General features: G+C 41.8%; 2 protein-coding genes across 2 annotated transcripts; one reads left to right on the plus strand and one right to left on the minus strand.

Moving 5' to 3' along the window:
• Positions 1-457: 457 nt before the first annotated feature.
• Positions 458-5,207, plus strand: lyrm5b (LYR motif containing 5b). The gene is made up of 4 exons (XM_085780313.1): positions 458-786; positions 1,884-1,955; positions 3,867-4,081; positions 5,147-5,207. The coding sequence occupies exons 2-3, from the start codon at positions 1,911-1,913 to the stop codon at positions 4,071-4,073; spliced, it is 252 nt and encodes an 83-aa protein (XP_085636439.1). The 5' UTR covers positions 458-786; positions 1,884-1,910; the 3' UTR covers positions 4,074-4,081; positions 5,147-5,207.
• On the minus strand, positions 5,190-16,695 carry LOC146986640 (uncharacterized). The gene is made up of 9 exons (XM_085780312.1): positions 16,504-16,695; positions 10,715-11,340; positions 9,445-9,542; positions 9,193-9,300; positions 8,196-8,268; positions 8,018-8,109; positions 7,372-7,490; positions 6,222-6,321; positions 5,190-5,479 (listed from the first exon to the last, which is right to left on the minus strand). Exons 1-9 carry the CDS (start codon positions 16,635-16,637, stop codon positions 5,408-5,410), a joined length of 1,422 nt encoding a protein of 473 aa, XP_085636438.1. The 5' UTR covers positions 16,638-16,695; the 3' UTR covers positions 5,190-5,407.
• Positions 16,696-16,902: the final 207 nt, after the last annotated feature.

Genomic DNA, 16,902 nt, shown 5'->3' on the forward strand with positions numbered 1-16,902 from the left:
AGTCCCTTGGAAGTTCCACTGCCAAATTTTTCTCCAGTTTTCCAAAATGTTTGTACGGTTTATATATTTTTGTATTGTTGCTAATAATATGTAAGCTCTTTGATAAGAACTCTATAAATAAAGTTTATAAGTTTATATACATACATGACATAAACATACATATAAATATAAAACATAATACTCTACACAAATATCCATATTAATGTAGCTAGTATATTATACTACATACATGACAATATATAAAACATATAGGCCTATATACTACATAAATATCTATATAAACATATAATAATATATAAGACATAAATATCTAACATGTTAAGCAATGTAGGCTATTTATATTCACTCCCAGTTAACATCTTTATCCCTGCTCTGAACATTCAACTTTAATCTTTTATTTTGTGACCGGAAACGCGCTTCCTTCCTTCGCGCATGCGCAGTGTCCCGGCTCGGAGGGAGGAAGGTGAGGGGGGGTGAACCATCTCTGCTGCTGCTGCTCTTTGGTTGTCAGACTACAGCTGTTTTTTTTACACAACGCGACTGATCCTAAAGTTTTTACAGAAAGTTACAAACTCATCAAACTAAACTAAAACTGCTGCTGACGTCACCGCTGACGTGTTGGGAACAACTCACCTGTGTGGGTCTGAGCAGCAGCAGCTCAGGTGTAGAGGAGTTAGTGGTGAAGTGTAGAGAGTTTAGCTGTGTGAAGCTAAAGGAGCTAAAGGAGCAACCTGCACTTTGTCCCGGTGAAAGTTCTGGAGCAGCAGCGGCTTCTCACCTGCACAGGTAACAACACACCGACACCTGCATACCATAATAATCATAATAACAGATAGAAAACAGCTGATGCATCGTAATAAATAGTTTATTCTGGTAAAAACACACACTGACCTTTGACCTTTTTGTTGTTTGACTGTGACGTCACCTTTACTCAGGTTTGGATCAATTATAAAAAACACGAGACATTTACAAATCTCTAAAAACCTCTTTATGATTATTTGATAAGATAAAACTAGATAAATAAAGATAAAAAACGATTTTCAATTCATCAGTACACTGCAAAAACTCAAAATCTTACCAAGAATATTTGTCTTATTTCTAGTCAAAACAAATCTCATTATACCTAAAATAAGTATATTTATATATATACATACATAGTTAGCTTGTTTTTAGACACTTTTTACTTCTTTCAAGCAGATTTTCACTTGAAATAAGTAGAAAAATCTGATAGTGGAGCAAGTTTTTCTTTCTTATTACAAACACAAAAAACTTGCTTTCACTGGCAGATTTTTCTACTTATTTCAAGTGAAAATTAGTTTGAAACAAGTGAAAATGATCTAAAAACAAGTTAATTTTTAGGTGATGAGTCTTATTTTAAGTGGAAAGAGATTAGTTTGGACTAGAAATGAGACATTTTGACAAGAAATAAGACAAATATTCTTGGAAAGATGTTGAGTTTTTGCAGTGTGTAAATAGATGTGTAAGTGTTTATATTTTGTTCAGTTTTGGTTTGGGTGTGTATAGGCTATAATAAATACATTTTAAAGTCAATATTTAACTGTTTTACCATCAAAGAGTAGAAAAATAAAGATAGATGATCAATGAAAGATGTACATATTAATTCAATAAAATGTTTTACCAAAATAAAGTTTGTTTTTAATGACTTTAGGTTTTCTAGTCCGTTAACAGTGCTGCTGCACTGATATAGTTCCTGGAAAAAATGTGTGAAGTTTGGTTTTGAGTCAGTTCTTTATTTATTTTTTTTATGAATGTGAAATTTGCCTAAAAACAAAACAAGTTGTGCAAAAAAACCCTCAAAAGCAAAAATAAAATAAAAGTCCTTCTCTGAACCTGTTTTTACTGATCACTTCCTGTTTCCTCAGCTCTGACTCCGCCCCCTCCGCTACGTCATGGCCAACCCTCTGAGGGCGGAAGTGGTTCGACTTTATAAAAACGTGAGTTCTGCTTTTATTTATTTATTTTTTAAATCATTTGTTTGATTTAAAACCTTTATAACTTACATAAAAAGTTCACACACTCACCTGGTGGACAGGTGCGTGACATCATCACCTGAGGAAACACCACGTTTTTTAATTTCCCACAGACCCTGAACTCAGCTCAACTCAACAAGAAACAAACTCAAAGACGTTGACCTCGTTTTAAAACTTTCATTCATTAAAAAAATCAAAACCAACGGATGAACAACAGCTGTAAAAATAAAACTTCAGTTCAGCAGGAAAACGACAGGAACTCAACTCTTCATTTCTAAAAGTTTTTAATCATAACTTCACTCAGGATTTATTTATTTTCCTCCGTGTCCATCATGATCCAGGTGAATAAATCAAACACCATCCATGTAGAATTAAAAAAAAAAGGATACCTACATTTTACAAAATAAAAGTCCTGCTGGATTAAAGCAGTGCGTCACAGAGGGGGAGGGGCACCTCTTCAGAATAAAAGTTGCTAATTATTAAACATAATGTTTGAAGTGATATGCCAACATTTTTTTTTGTGTCTTGCCTCACTCCCGAGTCCATGACCAGCAGATAGACACCATCCTTTCGACTGTGCGTGCAGTAACCATGGAGATAGAGCCGTATCGCCGTAATTAGCTTAGCTCAAACACTGGAAGTGTATGGGTAGTGTTAGCCTGCCTCCACCTAAAGTCACTAATTAGCTTAGCTTAGCTCAAACACTGGAAGTGTATAGGTAGTGTTAGCCTGCCTCCTACCTAAAGTCACTAATTAGCTTAGCTTAGCTCAAACACTGGAAGTGTATAGGTAGTGTTAGCCTGCCTCCACCTAAAGTTGCTAATTAGCTTAGCTCAAACACTGGAAGAGTATAGGTAGTGTTAGCCTAACGGAAACCGGAGTAAAAAAAAAGTAAAAGCACAAATTCTATCCTCATGGTTTTCTGTATGTAAAGGGCAACGGGTGTTTTATTTTGTGAAAGTAACCGGAAGTGCGTTGGTCACAACGGCTAGCTTGAGTAGCGCAGAATTCGTTGGAACAAAATTGATTTCGGCTCGGGTAGGAGGCAGGCTAACACTACCTATACACTTCCAGTGTTTGAGCTAAGCTAATTAGCGACTTTAGGTGGAGGCAGGCTAACACTACCTATACACTTCCAGTGTTTGAGCTAAGCTAATTAGCGACTTTAGGTGGAGGCAGGCTAACACTACCTATACACTTCCAGTGTTTGAGCTAAGCTAATTAGCGACTTTAGGTGGAGGCAGGCTAACACTACCTATACACTTCCAGTGTTTGAGCTAAGCTAATTAGCGACTTTAGGTGGAGGCAGGCTAACACTACCTATACACTTCCAGTGTTTGAGCTAAGCTAATTAGCGACTTTAGGTGGGAGGCAGGCTAACACTACCTATACACTTCCAGTGTTTGAGCTAAGCTAATTAGCGACTTTAGGTGGGAGGCAGGCTAACACTACCCATACACTTCCAGTGTTTGAGCTAAGCTAATTACGGCGATACGGCTCTATCTCCATGGTTACTGCACGCACAGTGGAAAGGATGGTGTCTATCTGCTGGTCATGGACTCGGGAGTGAGGCAAGACACGAAAAATAAAATGTTGGTGTATCCTTTTAAACATAATGTTTAATCAACATTAAAGCAGAAGTAAGCGATCCGGTCTATTTAAGACTTATATTAACACAAATATATCACTTACTTCTGCTTTAATGAATGTAAACCAGTAGAAAACAAACAGGACCTGGAAGTTCAACTTGGTGGTGGGATTTTTCAAATTAAAAGCCTCAAAAAGAGAGAAAAAACCCCCACATTTGACAGATGATGAGTTTGTTGTGCTTTTCTCCTCCTCCTCCTCTTCCTCCTCTCTCTTTCTCCTCCTCAGCTCCTCTACCTGGGGAGGGAGTACCCTAAGGGAGGCGACTACTTCAGGGACCGGCTTCGCGCTGCGTTCGTGAAGAACCGGTCGGTCCAGGACCCGGAGCGGATCAGGGAGCTGATCGGCCGCGGCGAGTACGTGGCCCGTGAGCTGGAGGCGCTGTACTACCTGAGGAAGTACCGCGCGCTGAAGAAACGTTACTATGACGACTGAACTAGAGAGTAGCTGGAAAAGAGAGAGTAAGGACAGCATTGATTGGTCCAATGGAAGCGCCTCCTGGTGGCGGAATATGGGTTTTGCAAAAGAACTGACATCTCTGCATTGTTGGTGAATGAGCAAGTGTGGTGTTTTCAATAATTTAAAGGGATAGTAGCATTTTTTTAAAGTAGGGTTGTATGATCTCCAAATAGCCCCTAAGTACTTTAATTGCAGTAGAAGACTCTCTGCACTCCTCCCGTTAGCAACGCCAGCCCATAATAGCCCTGCCCAGAGATTTACAACATACATTGTTGTGAACAGACCCAAAGAAACGGCCTATTTTCACGGCCTAAAAGAGGTTTTACCTGAAAAAAATACACAGTTCCATATAATTTTTTCCAGCCCTTCAAAGTGCAGGAAAAACACAGTTTTTATTTGGACCTAACCAACTCACGTATCCCTCCGCCCAGGGTTAGCGCCCGCCGATCAGCAGTTGGTTAGGTCCAAATAAAAACTGTGTTTTTCCTGCACTTTGAAGGGCTGGAAAAAATTATATATATATATATATGGAACTGTGTATTTTTTTTTCAGGTAAAACCTCTTTTAGGCCGTGAAAATAGGCCGTTTCTTTGGGTCTGTTCACAACAATGTATGTTGTAAATCTCTGGGCAGGGCTATTATGGGCTGGCGTTGCTAACGGGAGGAGTGCAGAGAGTCTTCTACTGCAATTAAAGTACTTAGGGGCTATTTGTAGATCATACAACCCCACTTTAAAAAAAAATGCTACTGTCCCTTTAATGTTTCAATCTACATTTTGTAATAAACTAATTATAAGTATAATTTGATATGACCAAGACACCTAAAAACAAAAACACGGCCGTTTTCATCCATTTACCAGCAAGTGGGCAACACACATACATTGGAGTGAATGGGTTTTCTGGGCTCTTTTGCAATACCCATATCCTGCCACTAGGGGGCAAAACCCTTAAACCCATAAACCCTTAAACCCTTACCACGGGAGTCAATGGTGGTGTCTTACTCTCTTTTACAGTGCTCTACTACTGAACAGGCTCCGCCCCCCGAGGAAGAAGAAGAAGAAGACAACGCCACACGTCAGAGTCTTAACGTTTATTTGAGGCTCGTAAGAAAAAAAAAAAAAAAAGACCCCAACAACAAACACAACAACCACGAGGAACTGGAACAGAACGAGTCCGACACATCAACACGTTTAAATAAAATGATAAAAAAAGACGAGTGACGATGACGAGTCCTTCATCATCAATACTGATCATCAATACTGACAGGAAGTGACGACAGTAGAAAACTATACAGAGGTCAGAGGTCGGAGGTCAGAGGGGCGGGGCCAGCGCCTCGCCGCCGTCCGCCAGGTTGGCTCTGCAGATGGGACACGTGGTGTTGTCCTGTCAGGAGACCAGCAATAATCAATAATCAATAATCAATACTCACAACCAATCAGATTGTTGATATTCTCTAGTTCTGCCTTAAAGGGATAGTTCAACATTTATTAGTCAGATCCTCCTCTCCACTATAATAATCCCTATAGTCATAGCAGTAGGTTCGTTACCTTTAATTATCAATCAAAACTCATCAAATACACAATCCAACAACTCCACAACGCTCTGGTGGACAAGTTGTGAGCTGCACATTCACCACGCTATGAGATAATAACACAACGTTACCACACAGAGTTGTTTTAGAGGGAAATACAGAGACTGTTGATGAAAAACTGTCCCTGAAGGCAACGTGCATCAGCGGTTTTGCATGAATTTCCCTCTAAAACAACTCTGTGTGGTAACGTTGTGTTATTATCTCATAGCGTGGTGAATGTGCAGCTCACAACTTGTCCACCAGAGCGTTGTGGAGTTGTTGGATTGTGTGTTTGATGAGTTTGATGAGGGAAACCAACAATTAGGCTAACAAAATTAACAAAACAACCGACAATTAAAGGTAACGAACCTACTGCTATGACTATAGAGACTATGGCAATGGGGGAATTTGACTAAATGTTGAACTATCCCTTTAAAGGTGATGAACCTACTGATATGACTTTAGGGATTATGGTGAGAGGAGGATCTGACTAATAAATGTCGAACTGTCCCTTTAAAGACAGATTAAAGTGTGTGTGTGTATGTGTGTTGTTACCTTCAGCCACCTGTCGATGCACTGGACGTGGTAGTCATGGAAACACGGCAGCATCCTCAGCTTCTCACCGTCGCCGTAGTCACAGAAACAGATCTGACACCTGTCAATCAAAGCAAACAGACAAACAGAGTCAGACCGGGTCCAGCTGGTCCTGGTCCTGGTTCTGGAGCCGGTTGCACCACCTCTCACTGAGTGTTTACTAACCTTAGTAAATGTGTAAGTGTTTACTAAATCAAGATTTAGTCATTCCTAAATTAAAATGTGTTGCACCAGTTTTACTAGGAATCACGTAGAGCTAGTAATTACTAAGTGTTTACTAAATATTTACACCTACCCTAGGGGTTGTGTAACTGTTTACTAGTTACCTAACGTTAGTTTGTCGAACTGAAAAACAAAACAAAACAACAACTAGCTTAACGGCTCGTTTAGAGAGGTTTGCTTTACAAAACAGAGAAGCTGCCGTTAGGAAAAGGCTTTTGAGAGATAGAATCCCTTTAGATGTGTATGATGACTGTGATATTTACTGTCGGTACCGTTTAAATACGCGACCACATAATGCGAATCACGGACATGCTAACGTTAGCTGCTGCAGTTGAGCATGGGTCTGAACAGGGCTCTAGCTCCGTTGCTACGTTGCGATACTTCACTACGGGGTGTGGTTGGGGACACAATTCAAGTCTACAACGGTAGGCCTACTGTGTGTCGGTGGCGCTGGCCGCTAGTGTGAAACCTCAACGAGTACGTGCAGCTGCCCGTGCAGGCAGAAATACCACAACATTACCAGCAGCTTCTGTGTCGATGCGGGACACACTTCAAAATAAAAGCGCCCAGCTGTTCCTGTGTACATTCTGCTCCGCACGCTGATTGTGTAGCCAAGTTGTTGTCGTCACTTAATGCGACTAATAACCTGCTAGTAACCACTTAGGCATAACTAGATACGGGATTGCATACACTGGTCTGGTGCAACCGAAACTAGTAAACAACTAGTTGCAAACTAGCTAGTAATTACTAAGGGTTTAGTAGTGGTTTAGTCATTACTAAATCCTGAATTTAGTAGAGAGATACGCCAAACTGGTGCAACCCCACCCTGGTTCTGGTTCTAGTTCTGGTCCAGGTCTAGGTTTAGGTCCTGGTCCTGGTCCTGACTCACTGTGAGCTCCCTGCGTTGCTGCAGGTCTTGAAGGTCTTGGTGGGGAACCTCTGGATCTCTCTGCGGCTCAGCTTCTTGGAGACGACGGCTCCTTGTCGCTCCTCGAACTCCAGTAGAGCCTGAACAAACACATCAAACAGTCTCATCACCGTGGCAACAAACAGCTTCCTGTGGTCTGGTGCTGTTGTCATGGAAATGTGTTAAAGGGACAACGAGGAGTTTCTCCGTCGGCAGTACGAAAAATTCTGCGACAATAAAAAAGTCTGATATTAATGTGGATGAATCTACGTTACCACTTGTTAATGGCCCATTTTAGATAAATCTATGGTTTTGTCTCTATGGTTATTTTGTTATTATTAGTGGTGGTGGAAATGCTGGGCGAGCCGACCAGCGTTTCTTTACTTTCGGTTTCGTGGCGAGTCATGAGAATAACGCCGCCGAATCTCCGTTTATGGTGGGAACTACGACGGTATGTGATCGTCTTCCAACCTCTGACTTTAATTCTTGATGAATGAAAACATGAGTCTGTCTTGCGCCGGTCAAAGAATTTCACGGTGCGGAGGCTCATAAATGTAGTGAGAAAACACTTCACTTTAACAAAACTCCTCGTTGTCCCTTTAAATAAAGTTAAAGTTGAAGTCGTCACCTCGTAGTCGTTCCCCTGAGGATCCTCCGAGAACGTCGGCATGGCGTTCCCTCTCCGGCCCCGCCCACGCCGTCTGCGGTGACCAATCAGCTCTGAGAACAGAAACATAAAGTGAAGAAGGAGAGATACGCTCCGTGGTACGTTTCCATAGTAACAGTGAGGTTGTGCGTGGTCGTACCGTCCTGCAGCGCCGCGGGAGACACGGCGGCGAGGACCTGAGACATCCAGCTGGAGTCCAGAGGAGGAGGGAGCTGCAGGTCAGAAGTCAGAGGTCAGGTGATGTGCAACACGTCACTACCAACAGACCAGCGTAGTAAACACAACCACGTCATGTTCTACAGTGTTTCCTGTTGTTTCTCTGTTGGACTTCAGAACTGTCTTGCTCAGTATCGACTCTTTGCACCTCGATCAAGGACCACAGCGTGTTTCAGCAGCATCATGTAACTGACAGAACAACAACAGGCTCAGTAGCAGGGATGCAAACGGGTCAGGACCAAAAAAGAGTGGAGTTGTCTGCCGGGGTGGGGGGTGGGGGGTGCACGGAAAAGTCCATTTCCAGTAGTTCAACCCCAACCAAGTATTGAGTGCATATAGATGGACATAGTTTTCAGAAGGCCAACATTTCTGTATTAAAAACACTTTAATAAAAAATCCTTTGCAATATTTCCATTTTGGAGATACTGAATTTTATGTCTTCACTGAATGTTAGTCATAATTATTACTATTAAAATAAACTGAATAAATAAAGACATGGGATGTTTCATTCAGTGTGTAACAATAATGTGTTAGTTTCACTTTAATTGAACACATTCTACATGGCGGAGGTGACGTGTGTCCACTCCTTCACCTCTGAAACGGGACAGAGCTCCGTGGAAACACCTGCCTGACACAGCAACGTAGGGAACCGTGCATGTCCGCAGCGCACAGCTCCACGGCGCACGGGGGGGGAAAACGGCGTCGCCGTCGCACCGACTGCACGCGGATACGCGACGCTTTGGGTAACGAGCGCGCACGTCGCGCGTCTACATTGGAGGTCGGCTGTTATCAGTATAATCAGAGACCATGAATGAGTTCACCTCAGTTTCATGTGGGGGTTGCTGCCTCCTAGCGGAAACACTGCACTGTGTGTGTGTGTTCTGTGTGTGTATGTGTGTGTATGTGTGTTGTGCACTCACCCTGTGGTGACTCTGGTGATGAAGATGATAGTGCAGCTGCTGGTGATGATGATGATGATGATGGTGGTGTCCAGTGTGAGACTGCACCTCCTCCTGGTCGAACTGGGCCTGACGGAGACACAGAGGTCAGCTGCTGTCTGTCGGGGTGTGTGTGGGTGTGTGTGTGTCAGTGTGTGTGTGTGTGTCAGTGTGTGTGTCTGTGTGTGTGTGTGTCAGTGTGTGTGTGTGTGTGTGTGTGTGTGTGTGGCCCACCTGCAGGCTTCGGGCCATGGCCTCGTCTTCCTCCAGCTGAGCCGAGCGCAGCACGGCGTCCTCATCGTCACTGATGACGATCTCCACGGACAGCGTCGCTAAGCAACAGAGTTGAATGACATCATCAGACTAAAGTCCAACAGCAAAACTACATAAATATACAGATAAATAATAATAATATTCAGCTCTGGAGAAATGAAGAGACCAGATTACTTTCTCTGGTTTTACTATTTATATGTGTTTGTTTAAGTAAAATGATATAAATAACAAAGAGGTTCCTGGAATAATAATAAAGAAAACTAGTTCCTATTCAGTTTGACTCATTATGTTAAACTGAGGAAGAGTTCAGAAATCAACATTAGTGGTTTTTATAACCTTCATTAAAGGTATAGTACGTAGGAATTCCCCCCCATCTAGCAGTGCGGTTGCATATCTGAACGTATTCTTGATGTTGCATTCAGGTGAAATGGGGCAGACGTCAGACAGACAACAGACGCTGCATGTAACAGGATAAACAAGTGGTCCGCCAGCACGAGGCAAAACAATACAGGCCTGACAACATGTTGTCATGGTGATGTGGTATTGTTTTACCGCTGGAAAGAGACACAATCCAATGTTCATGTAGCTGTCACTTTACCTTGGATCACATAGGAAAGTGGGTCAAATTGTCCCTAACCCTATGTAATTGATGTGGTGGTTTTTTCTTTTCTTTTTTCTGCATTTGTGTTTATTATGAAGTCGGTCTTAAATTTCATTTCAAGTGGCTTTAAAAAAGTCTTAAAAAGTCTTAAATTTAACTTGGCTTAAAGGGATAGTATCATTTTTTTTAAAGTGGGGTTGTATGATCTACAAATAGCCCCTAAGTACTTTAATTGCAGTAGAAGACTCTCTGCACTCCTCCCGTTAGCAACGCCAGCCCATAATAGCCCTGCCCAGAGATTTACAACATACAGTGTTGTGAACAGACCCAAAGAAACGGCCTATTTTCACGCCCTAAAAGAGGTTTTACCTGAAAAATAATACACAGTTCCATTGTTCACTATAATATAATTTTTTCCAGCCCTTCAAAGTGCAGGAAAAACACAGTTTTTATTTGGACCTAACCAACTGCTGATCGGCGGGCGCTAACCCTGGGCGGAGGGATACGTGAGTTGGTTAGGTCCAAATAAAAACTGTGTTTTTCCTGCACTTTGAAGGGCTGGAAAAAATTATATTATAGAGAACAATGGAACTGTGTATTTTTTTTCAGGTAAAACCTCAGCTCTCTTACCTGCGGCGTCCGGCTGCTCTCCGTTCAGCCACCTCCTCTCCTCCTCCGTCAGGAACGACAGAGACTCTGAGGGCCGAGGAAGAGGAGGAGGAGGAGGCTGGGGCGGCGGTGATGAAGGTGATGAAGATGATGATGAAGGTGAAGGCGACAGGAGGCTCCGCCCCCTCCGGCTGCTGCTCCGCTGGTGAACGGCCGAGTCCACCGCCGCGCTCAGCACCTCCTCCTCTACGTCCTCCTCCGAGACCGGGGTCAGGTAGGAGGAGGAGGAGGAGGAGGAGGAGGAGGAGGAAGAGGAGGAAGAGGAGGATGAGGAAGAGGAGGATGAGGAAGAGGAGGATGAGCAGGATGAAGAGGAAGCGTTGGACAGCGGAGCCTCCAACCAGCTGCCCAGAGAGAACGTCCTGAGAGAAGAAGCAGGAAGGAAACCGACGCTCCGCAGCACCGAGGAAGAGGATGATGAGGATGATGAAGAGGAGGAGGAAGAGGATGATGATGATGTCACTGAAGATGTCGCCGTCAGACGCCTGCGTTTGGATCCACGACTGGACAGATGTTCAGGTCCGACCACCTGAGGACTCAGCTGCTCCTCTGTGGTCGGACGTCGTCTCCTCTTGCTCATCTGAGGACTGAACCACACAGACAGGATTACACTACAGTTACATTACAATTACACTACAGTTACACTACAATTACACTACAGTTACACTACAATTACACTACAATTACATTACAATTACACTACAGTTACATTACAATTACACTACAGTTACACTACAATTACACTACAGTTACACTACAATTACACTACAATTACACTATAATTACACTACAATTACACTACAATTACATTACAATTACATTACAATTACATTACAATTACACTACAATTACACTACAATTACATTACAATTACATTACAATTACATTACAATTACTCTACAATTACACTATAATTACACTACAGTTACACTACAGTTACATTACAATTACACTACAATTACATTACAATTACATTACAATTACACTACAATTACACTACAATTACATTACAATTACTCTACAATTACACTATAATTACACTACAGTTACACTACAGTTACATTACAATTACACTACAATTACATTACAATTACATTACAATTACACTACAATTACATTACAATTACACTACAATTACATTACAATTACATTACAATTACACTACAATTACACTACAATTACATTACAATTACACTACAATTACACTACAATTACATTACAATTACACTACAATTACATTACAATTACACTACAATTACACTACAATTACATTACAATTACACTACAATTACACTACAATTACATTACAATTACTGAACCACACAGACAGGATTACACTACAATTACATTACAATTACATTACAATTACACTACAATTACATTACAATTACATTACAATTACACTACAATTACATTACAATTACACTACAATTACATTACACTACAAACGCATGGATCTATTAACGCTGGCTTTTAACAGGGATGTCAGTCTGTGTGATATCCACTGTTAAAAGCTGCTGTGATGATCCATGTGTTTTACAGATTTTCATTGAAAAAAAAAAAAAAAAAAAATCCATGCATTTACCGCGACTACCGAAACCATGGAAACGTAAACATAAAATTCCACCGGCAGAGCAAAACAGGCAAAACCGGCTACGTTTTTGATGTTAGGGAAAAGGTGGATAGTATAGACCGAATCTCCTTGTTGTTTACATTCTACTTCCGGGTAGAAAACCAGCATGAGATCAATAGTAACGAACGAGAGTTTAGCTATATATCATATTTTTCACGCCCTATCACCGTTTAGACAAATCTGAAATGATTGAAGAAACATTACTATTTCTGTGTGTGTGTTTTGTGTTGTATTTATTCAGTTTGGGGGAATCACAGTGTCTAGAAAGCATCAGAGGCTCAGCTGACAGGGACAGCTAACGGTAGCTAAGCTAACGGCGGTAGCTAAGCTAACAGCCGTAGCTAAGCTAAAACCCTCCCGTTGTGGGACACGACATGAAACTACTCCAGTTAGCTCAGTCATGTTGGAACTCAGATATCCGCTGGAGAAAATATTTTTTCATGGAGCGTTTATTGAGTCACTGAGTTATTAAAGTTAAACAGGTAGCTAACCGTTAGCCCGGCTAATCTATGATAACCATGACTAATTACAAAAATGTGCACACGTAAATAGTAATGTTTGTCCAATCATTGGTTTTATAGACTTTACAAACATCAGATCAGCGGCGCCGGATTCATTTTAGAGGTGGGGGGGCCATGGAGTTTGGGTTGTTACGGGGCATAGATTTACACACTGACTGTCGGTCGGTGCAATAGTCATATTGTAGCGTCCGGCCGTGATGCGTAATACCAGTGTAATACCAGCATAATGCGTAACCCCCCCCCCCCCGCCAGCGTCTCCCAGACCATCATGCCTACCGTAACTTCTCAAAAAGAAAAAAAAAAAAAGCTGTGTTTTCCGGACTCCTGTGCTGGTCTGGCTGCATGTTTGAGCAAATACAATGTTGTGAATACACCTCTTAAAGCCCGTTTAAGCAGTTTCTATAAACTGCTAGGTTCTCAAAGACTCGACCCGGTCCGATCCAGGTGTTGAAGCCTGGACCTGATGCAGCCGGACCCACGAACAGTTTCTCGGCTGGACCACGGCAAAAATAAATAAATAAATAAATAAAAGAACCCCGTGGTTCGACCTGACCCAATTTTTAATCAGAATTTTAATAATAGAAAACACCATTTGTGAATTTGAGATCTCTAAAATTTTTCTGTAGGTAAATTTACCATCATGGATCAAGCAGAAAATCAGCCTTTGTAAAAGCCGAAGTAGGCTACTGTAACAGTTTATGAGCACTCAGGTCTGTGGCGCATCAGTCTGCAGCGGCTACTTTTCACCTCTTATTCTTGTCATTCATGTTTTAATAATAGGAACAATGCTTAAGGTCAACGCCTGCTAAGACAGACGTTTGGACTTTATGTAGCTAAATAACTTTGTCTCAGTCCGTGACTGTGCTCGCCTCATATGGACAGCTGTTAGACCACTCGGGCCAGCTGTGGTCACAGGAGTTATTACAATGTTTCCATTTTGTTGTTTTCTGCGTCTCTTCTTTTTCTCACAAGTTATGGTTTTTACTGGCAAAACGAGCCAGTTAGAAATGAATAAAGGAAAAGAAAAAATAATATAGGAGACTTTGTCCCGTCCTCAGGACGTGAGTGAGGGAGGATCAGCTGGTTAGAGATGTCTATCACTGTCAGCTGCACATCTGTCAGCAGGTCCGCTCGACCGCTCCACACTTCACAAACTTTAGGAATAAGCTAGATGGTGATTTTGTAAACAGACAGTGACATGCTGGAAATAAGCAGACACCATACTCGCCCTCGTTAATATTGATTATTGAATTAACGTCATAAATCTCTCGCCGCTGTAGTCCGGTTCATCACCTGGCTCTGTGGGTGTGTACTACGTCATCTCCAGGTGAAACAACTGTAAAACACCTAGAATTGATAATAAGTAAAGGCAGATCACCAAATCTAAACTAGGCTATTAACACATCCTAATCAGGTTAATTCATCTTTTCCTCGCATTTTTTCAAAGTAAACTTCCCTTCGCTCACCGGCAGAGCAGAAGTTGCACTTTCTGAGATGTGCACTAGGTCCACGGTGTTTGTGGATGAAGCCTACAGGATGAGAAGGTGACGAAGGTGAAGGTGACAATAATAAGCGGAGGGAGGACGACGGAAGCTGGAGAAGCTCCGCTCAGCTGCGCATTCACGTGGGCACCATATGGCCGGAGAGACTTGAATTGGGACTATTTAGCCTACTGGGCTGCACTACAGACAGAGTAGCATTAGATTTGATTTAAAATGAAAGATTCTTCTATGTTTTACTGGTTTATTTCATTTGATGTGGGTGGGACCGGGGGAATTATTGAAACCGGGATAGCGTGTGGTGATCATAGGTGGTGATCAGCGACCGGTAGAGCAGGGCAGGGCCGTAAAGTGGGGGGGCCAATGGCCCCTTGGCCCCCCCCATTCCGGCGCCATTGCATCAGATTAGTCTAAACGGTGATATAGTAACATGAACAATGAGATAACTAAAACTCTCGTCCGTCACTATTGTTCTCATGCTGGTTTTCTACCAGGAAGTAGTTGTAAACAACAAGGCGATTCGTCCTATACATCAGTATAGTGTTGCTAGGAGTGCTTGAGTTCAATATTTTGAATTTGCGCGAACAGGTGAATTTCGTGTGTTCGCTTCATTCGCGTCGCCGGCACTATTTGCGTCCATTTGCGTCTTTACATTGACTTTGTATGTAATCTTATCGCACGAAAAATTTGCCTCGCGCCCGCTGTGAACGCAACGTTACTCTTTCATGACTGAGATGAATTGTGCCAAATTCAGCTAAAAATGTTAAATTTCATACATTTGTTGTTGCTTATGCACAATATTTAACATAAATTCTTGAAATCCAAAAATAAAACTGCAGTTGTACTGTGCTAGTTACTCTTTCTGGTAGTTAGTTACTTTTATAATGTAGTAATTCAGTTACTAACTCAGTTACCATGACTAACTACCAGCTCTGGTTGTATCCACCTTTTCCCTAACATCAAAAACGTAGTCTGTTTTGCCGGTTTTGCTCTTCCGGTGGAATGTTATGTTTACGTTTCCATGGTTTCGGTAGTTGTGGTAAATGCATGGATTTATTTTTCTTTTTTTTTCAATGAAAATCTGTAAAACACATGGATCATCACAGCAGCTTTTAACAGTGGATATCACACAAATTGACATCCGTGTTAAAAGCCAGCGTTAATAGATCCATGCGTTTACCGCAACTATGACAACGACTGAAAACCATGGAAACGGAAACGTACAATTCCACCGGAAGAGCAAAACCGGCTTCCGGGTTTTGACAATAGATGACGTTCAGAAACTTGTGGATACAACAATAGTTACTAATTTTTTCAACAAGTTATTTGGGGGAATCATTGTGTTGATCTTTAGCGTTACTGTCTCAATTTTGCCAATTTCGGCTAAAAATGTTTAATTTTATACATTTATGTTTGCTTATGCACTGGCATAAATTCTTGAAATTCAAAAAACAAAACTGCAGTTGTACGGTACTAGTTAGTTTTTCTGGTAGTTAGTTACTTTTATAATGTAGTAATTCAGTTACTAACTCAGGTGCCATAACTAATCACCAGTTCTGATTATATAATACTGATGTACACACGTTTTAACCTTTTTTCTTTTTTTTTAAATATATCTTTCCACCACAAACACTACAGGTGAATAGGGTAAACATTTAAACAGGTATCACCATGAAACTTCCCAAGTTTATTACCTTACCTTGAGACAATTATATTTTGTATTACAAGTTTTGTCAAATCTTATGTTTGAATATGTAAATGGGGGCAATATCTGATTGAATATGCGCTGATTTGCATATATATCCAGAACATAAATCTGAACGATGCATAAAGCTACTTTCAGAATTCTTGTTGACATATTAAGAGTTGGAGGTTTTTACAGAGGGAAGTTTGGATATCTCTTTTCATCACTCTGTAAATGAGAAAATAAACTCAGATTTCGCCGTGTTTTAGAGCTCGTGTGATGAATGTGGAACATGGTAATACACACGTTTTAACCGTTTTGTTTACAACTGACGGAGACGACGTCACAAATCGAACCTGACGTCATCTCCGTAGCCCCGCCCACACCGTCACCACATCGATCCTTTTAGTTACCTGGGTGTTTCCGGTACGATGATGGACAGGTCGTGGTACAGCAGGTCCGACGGGTCCAGTAAGCAGCCTCGGTTCAGAGCTCCGGGACTGTCCGGTTCGGACGAGCAGGGGCTGGCGGCGGCTGCAGCGTCCATGGCGGTTCGATTCCCGGTCCTGGTCCCGGACTCTAACGCCTCTGAAGCCGGACTCTAGCGCCTCCTCTGGGCCGGGATCATGACCTGCACCGCGGTCAGAACCAGAGAGCTGGTTAACAGCCGAGACACCGACACAGGATGTTCCGGTTCTAGATAGATAGATAGATAGATAGATAGATAGATGAGTTTATTTGTCCTTTCCAAGGAAAATTGTTTTCACCATTTCGTACAGAGCGGCCTCGAGAAGTGTAACTTACATACATTA

This window comes from Trachurus japonicus, chromosome 6, assembly GCF_045865225.1.
Source record: "Trachurus japonicus isolate A0001 chromosome 6, Traja_1.0".
Classification (NCBI taxonomy): domain Eukaryota; kingdom Metazoa; phylum Chordata; class Actinopteri; order Carangiformes; family Carangidae; genus Trachurus; species Trachurus japonicus.

Bases quoted from the DNA above. Each gene is read 5' to 3' on its own strand.
- lyrm5b (XM_085780313.1), top strand. From the start codon at position 1,911: ATGGCCAACCCTCTGAGGGCGGAAGTGGTTCGACTTTATAAAAAC. The intron at 1,956-3,866 runs GTGAGTTCTGCT...TCTCCTCCTCAG, and splicing joins TGGTTCGACTTTATAAAAAC to CTCCTCTACCTGGGGAGGGA.
- LOC146986640 (XM_085780312.1), bottom strand. From the start codon at position 16,637: ATGGACGCTGCAGCCGCCGCCAGCCCCTGCTCGTCCGAACCGGACAGT. The intron at 11,341-16,503 runs GTAACTAAAAGG...TGTGTGGTTCAG, and splicing joins ATCGTACCGGAAACACCCAG to TCCTCAGATGAGCAAGAGGA. The intron at 9,301-9,444 runs GTGGGCCACACA...TGTCTCCGTCAG, and splicing joins CCATGGCCCGAAGCCTGCAG to GCCCAGTTCGACCAGGAGGA.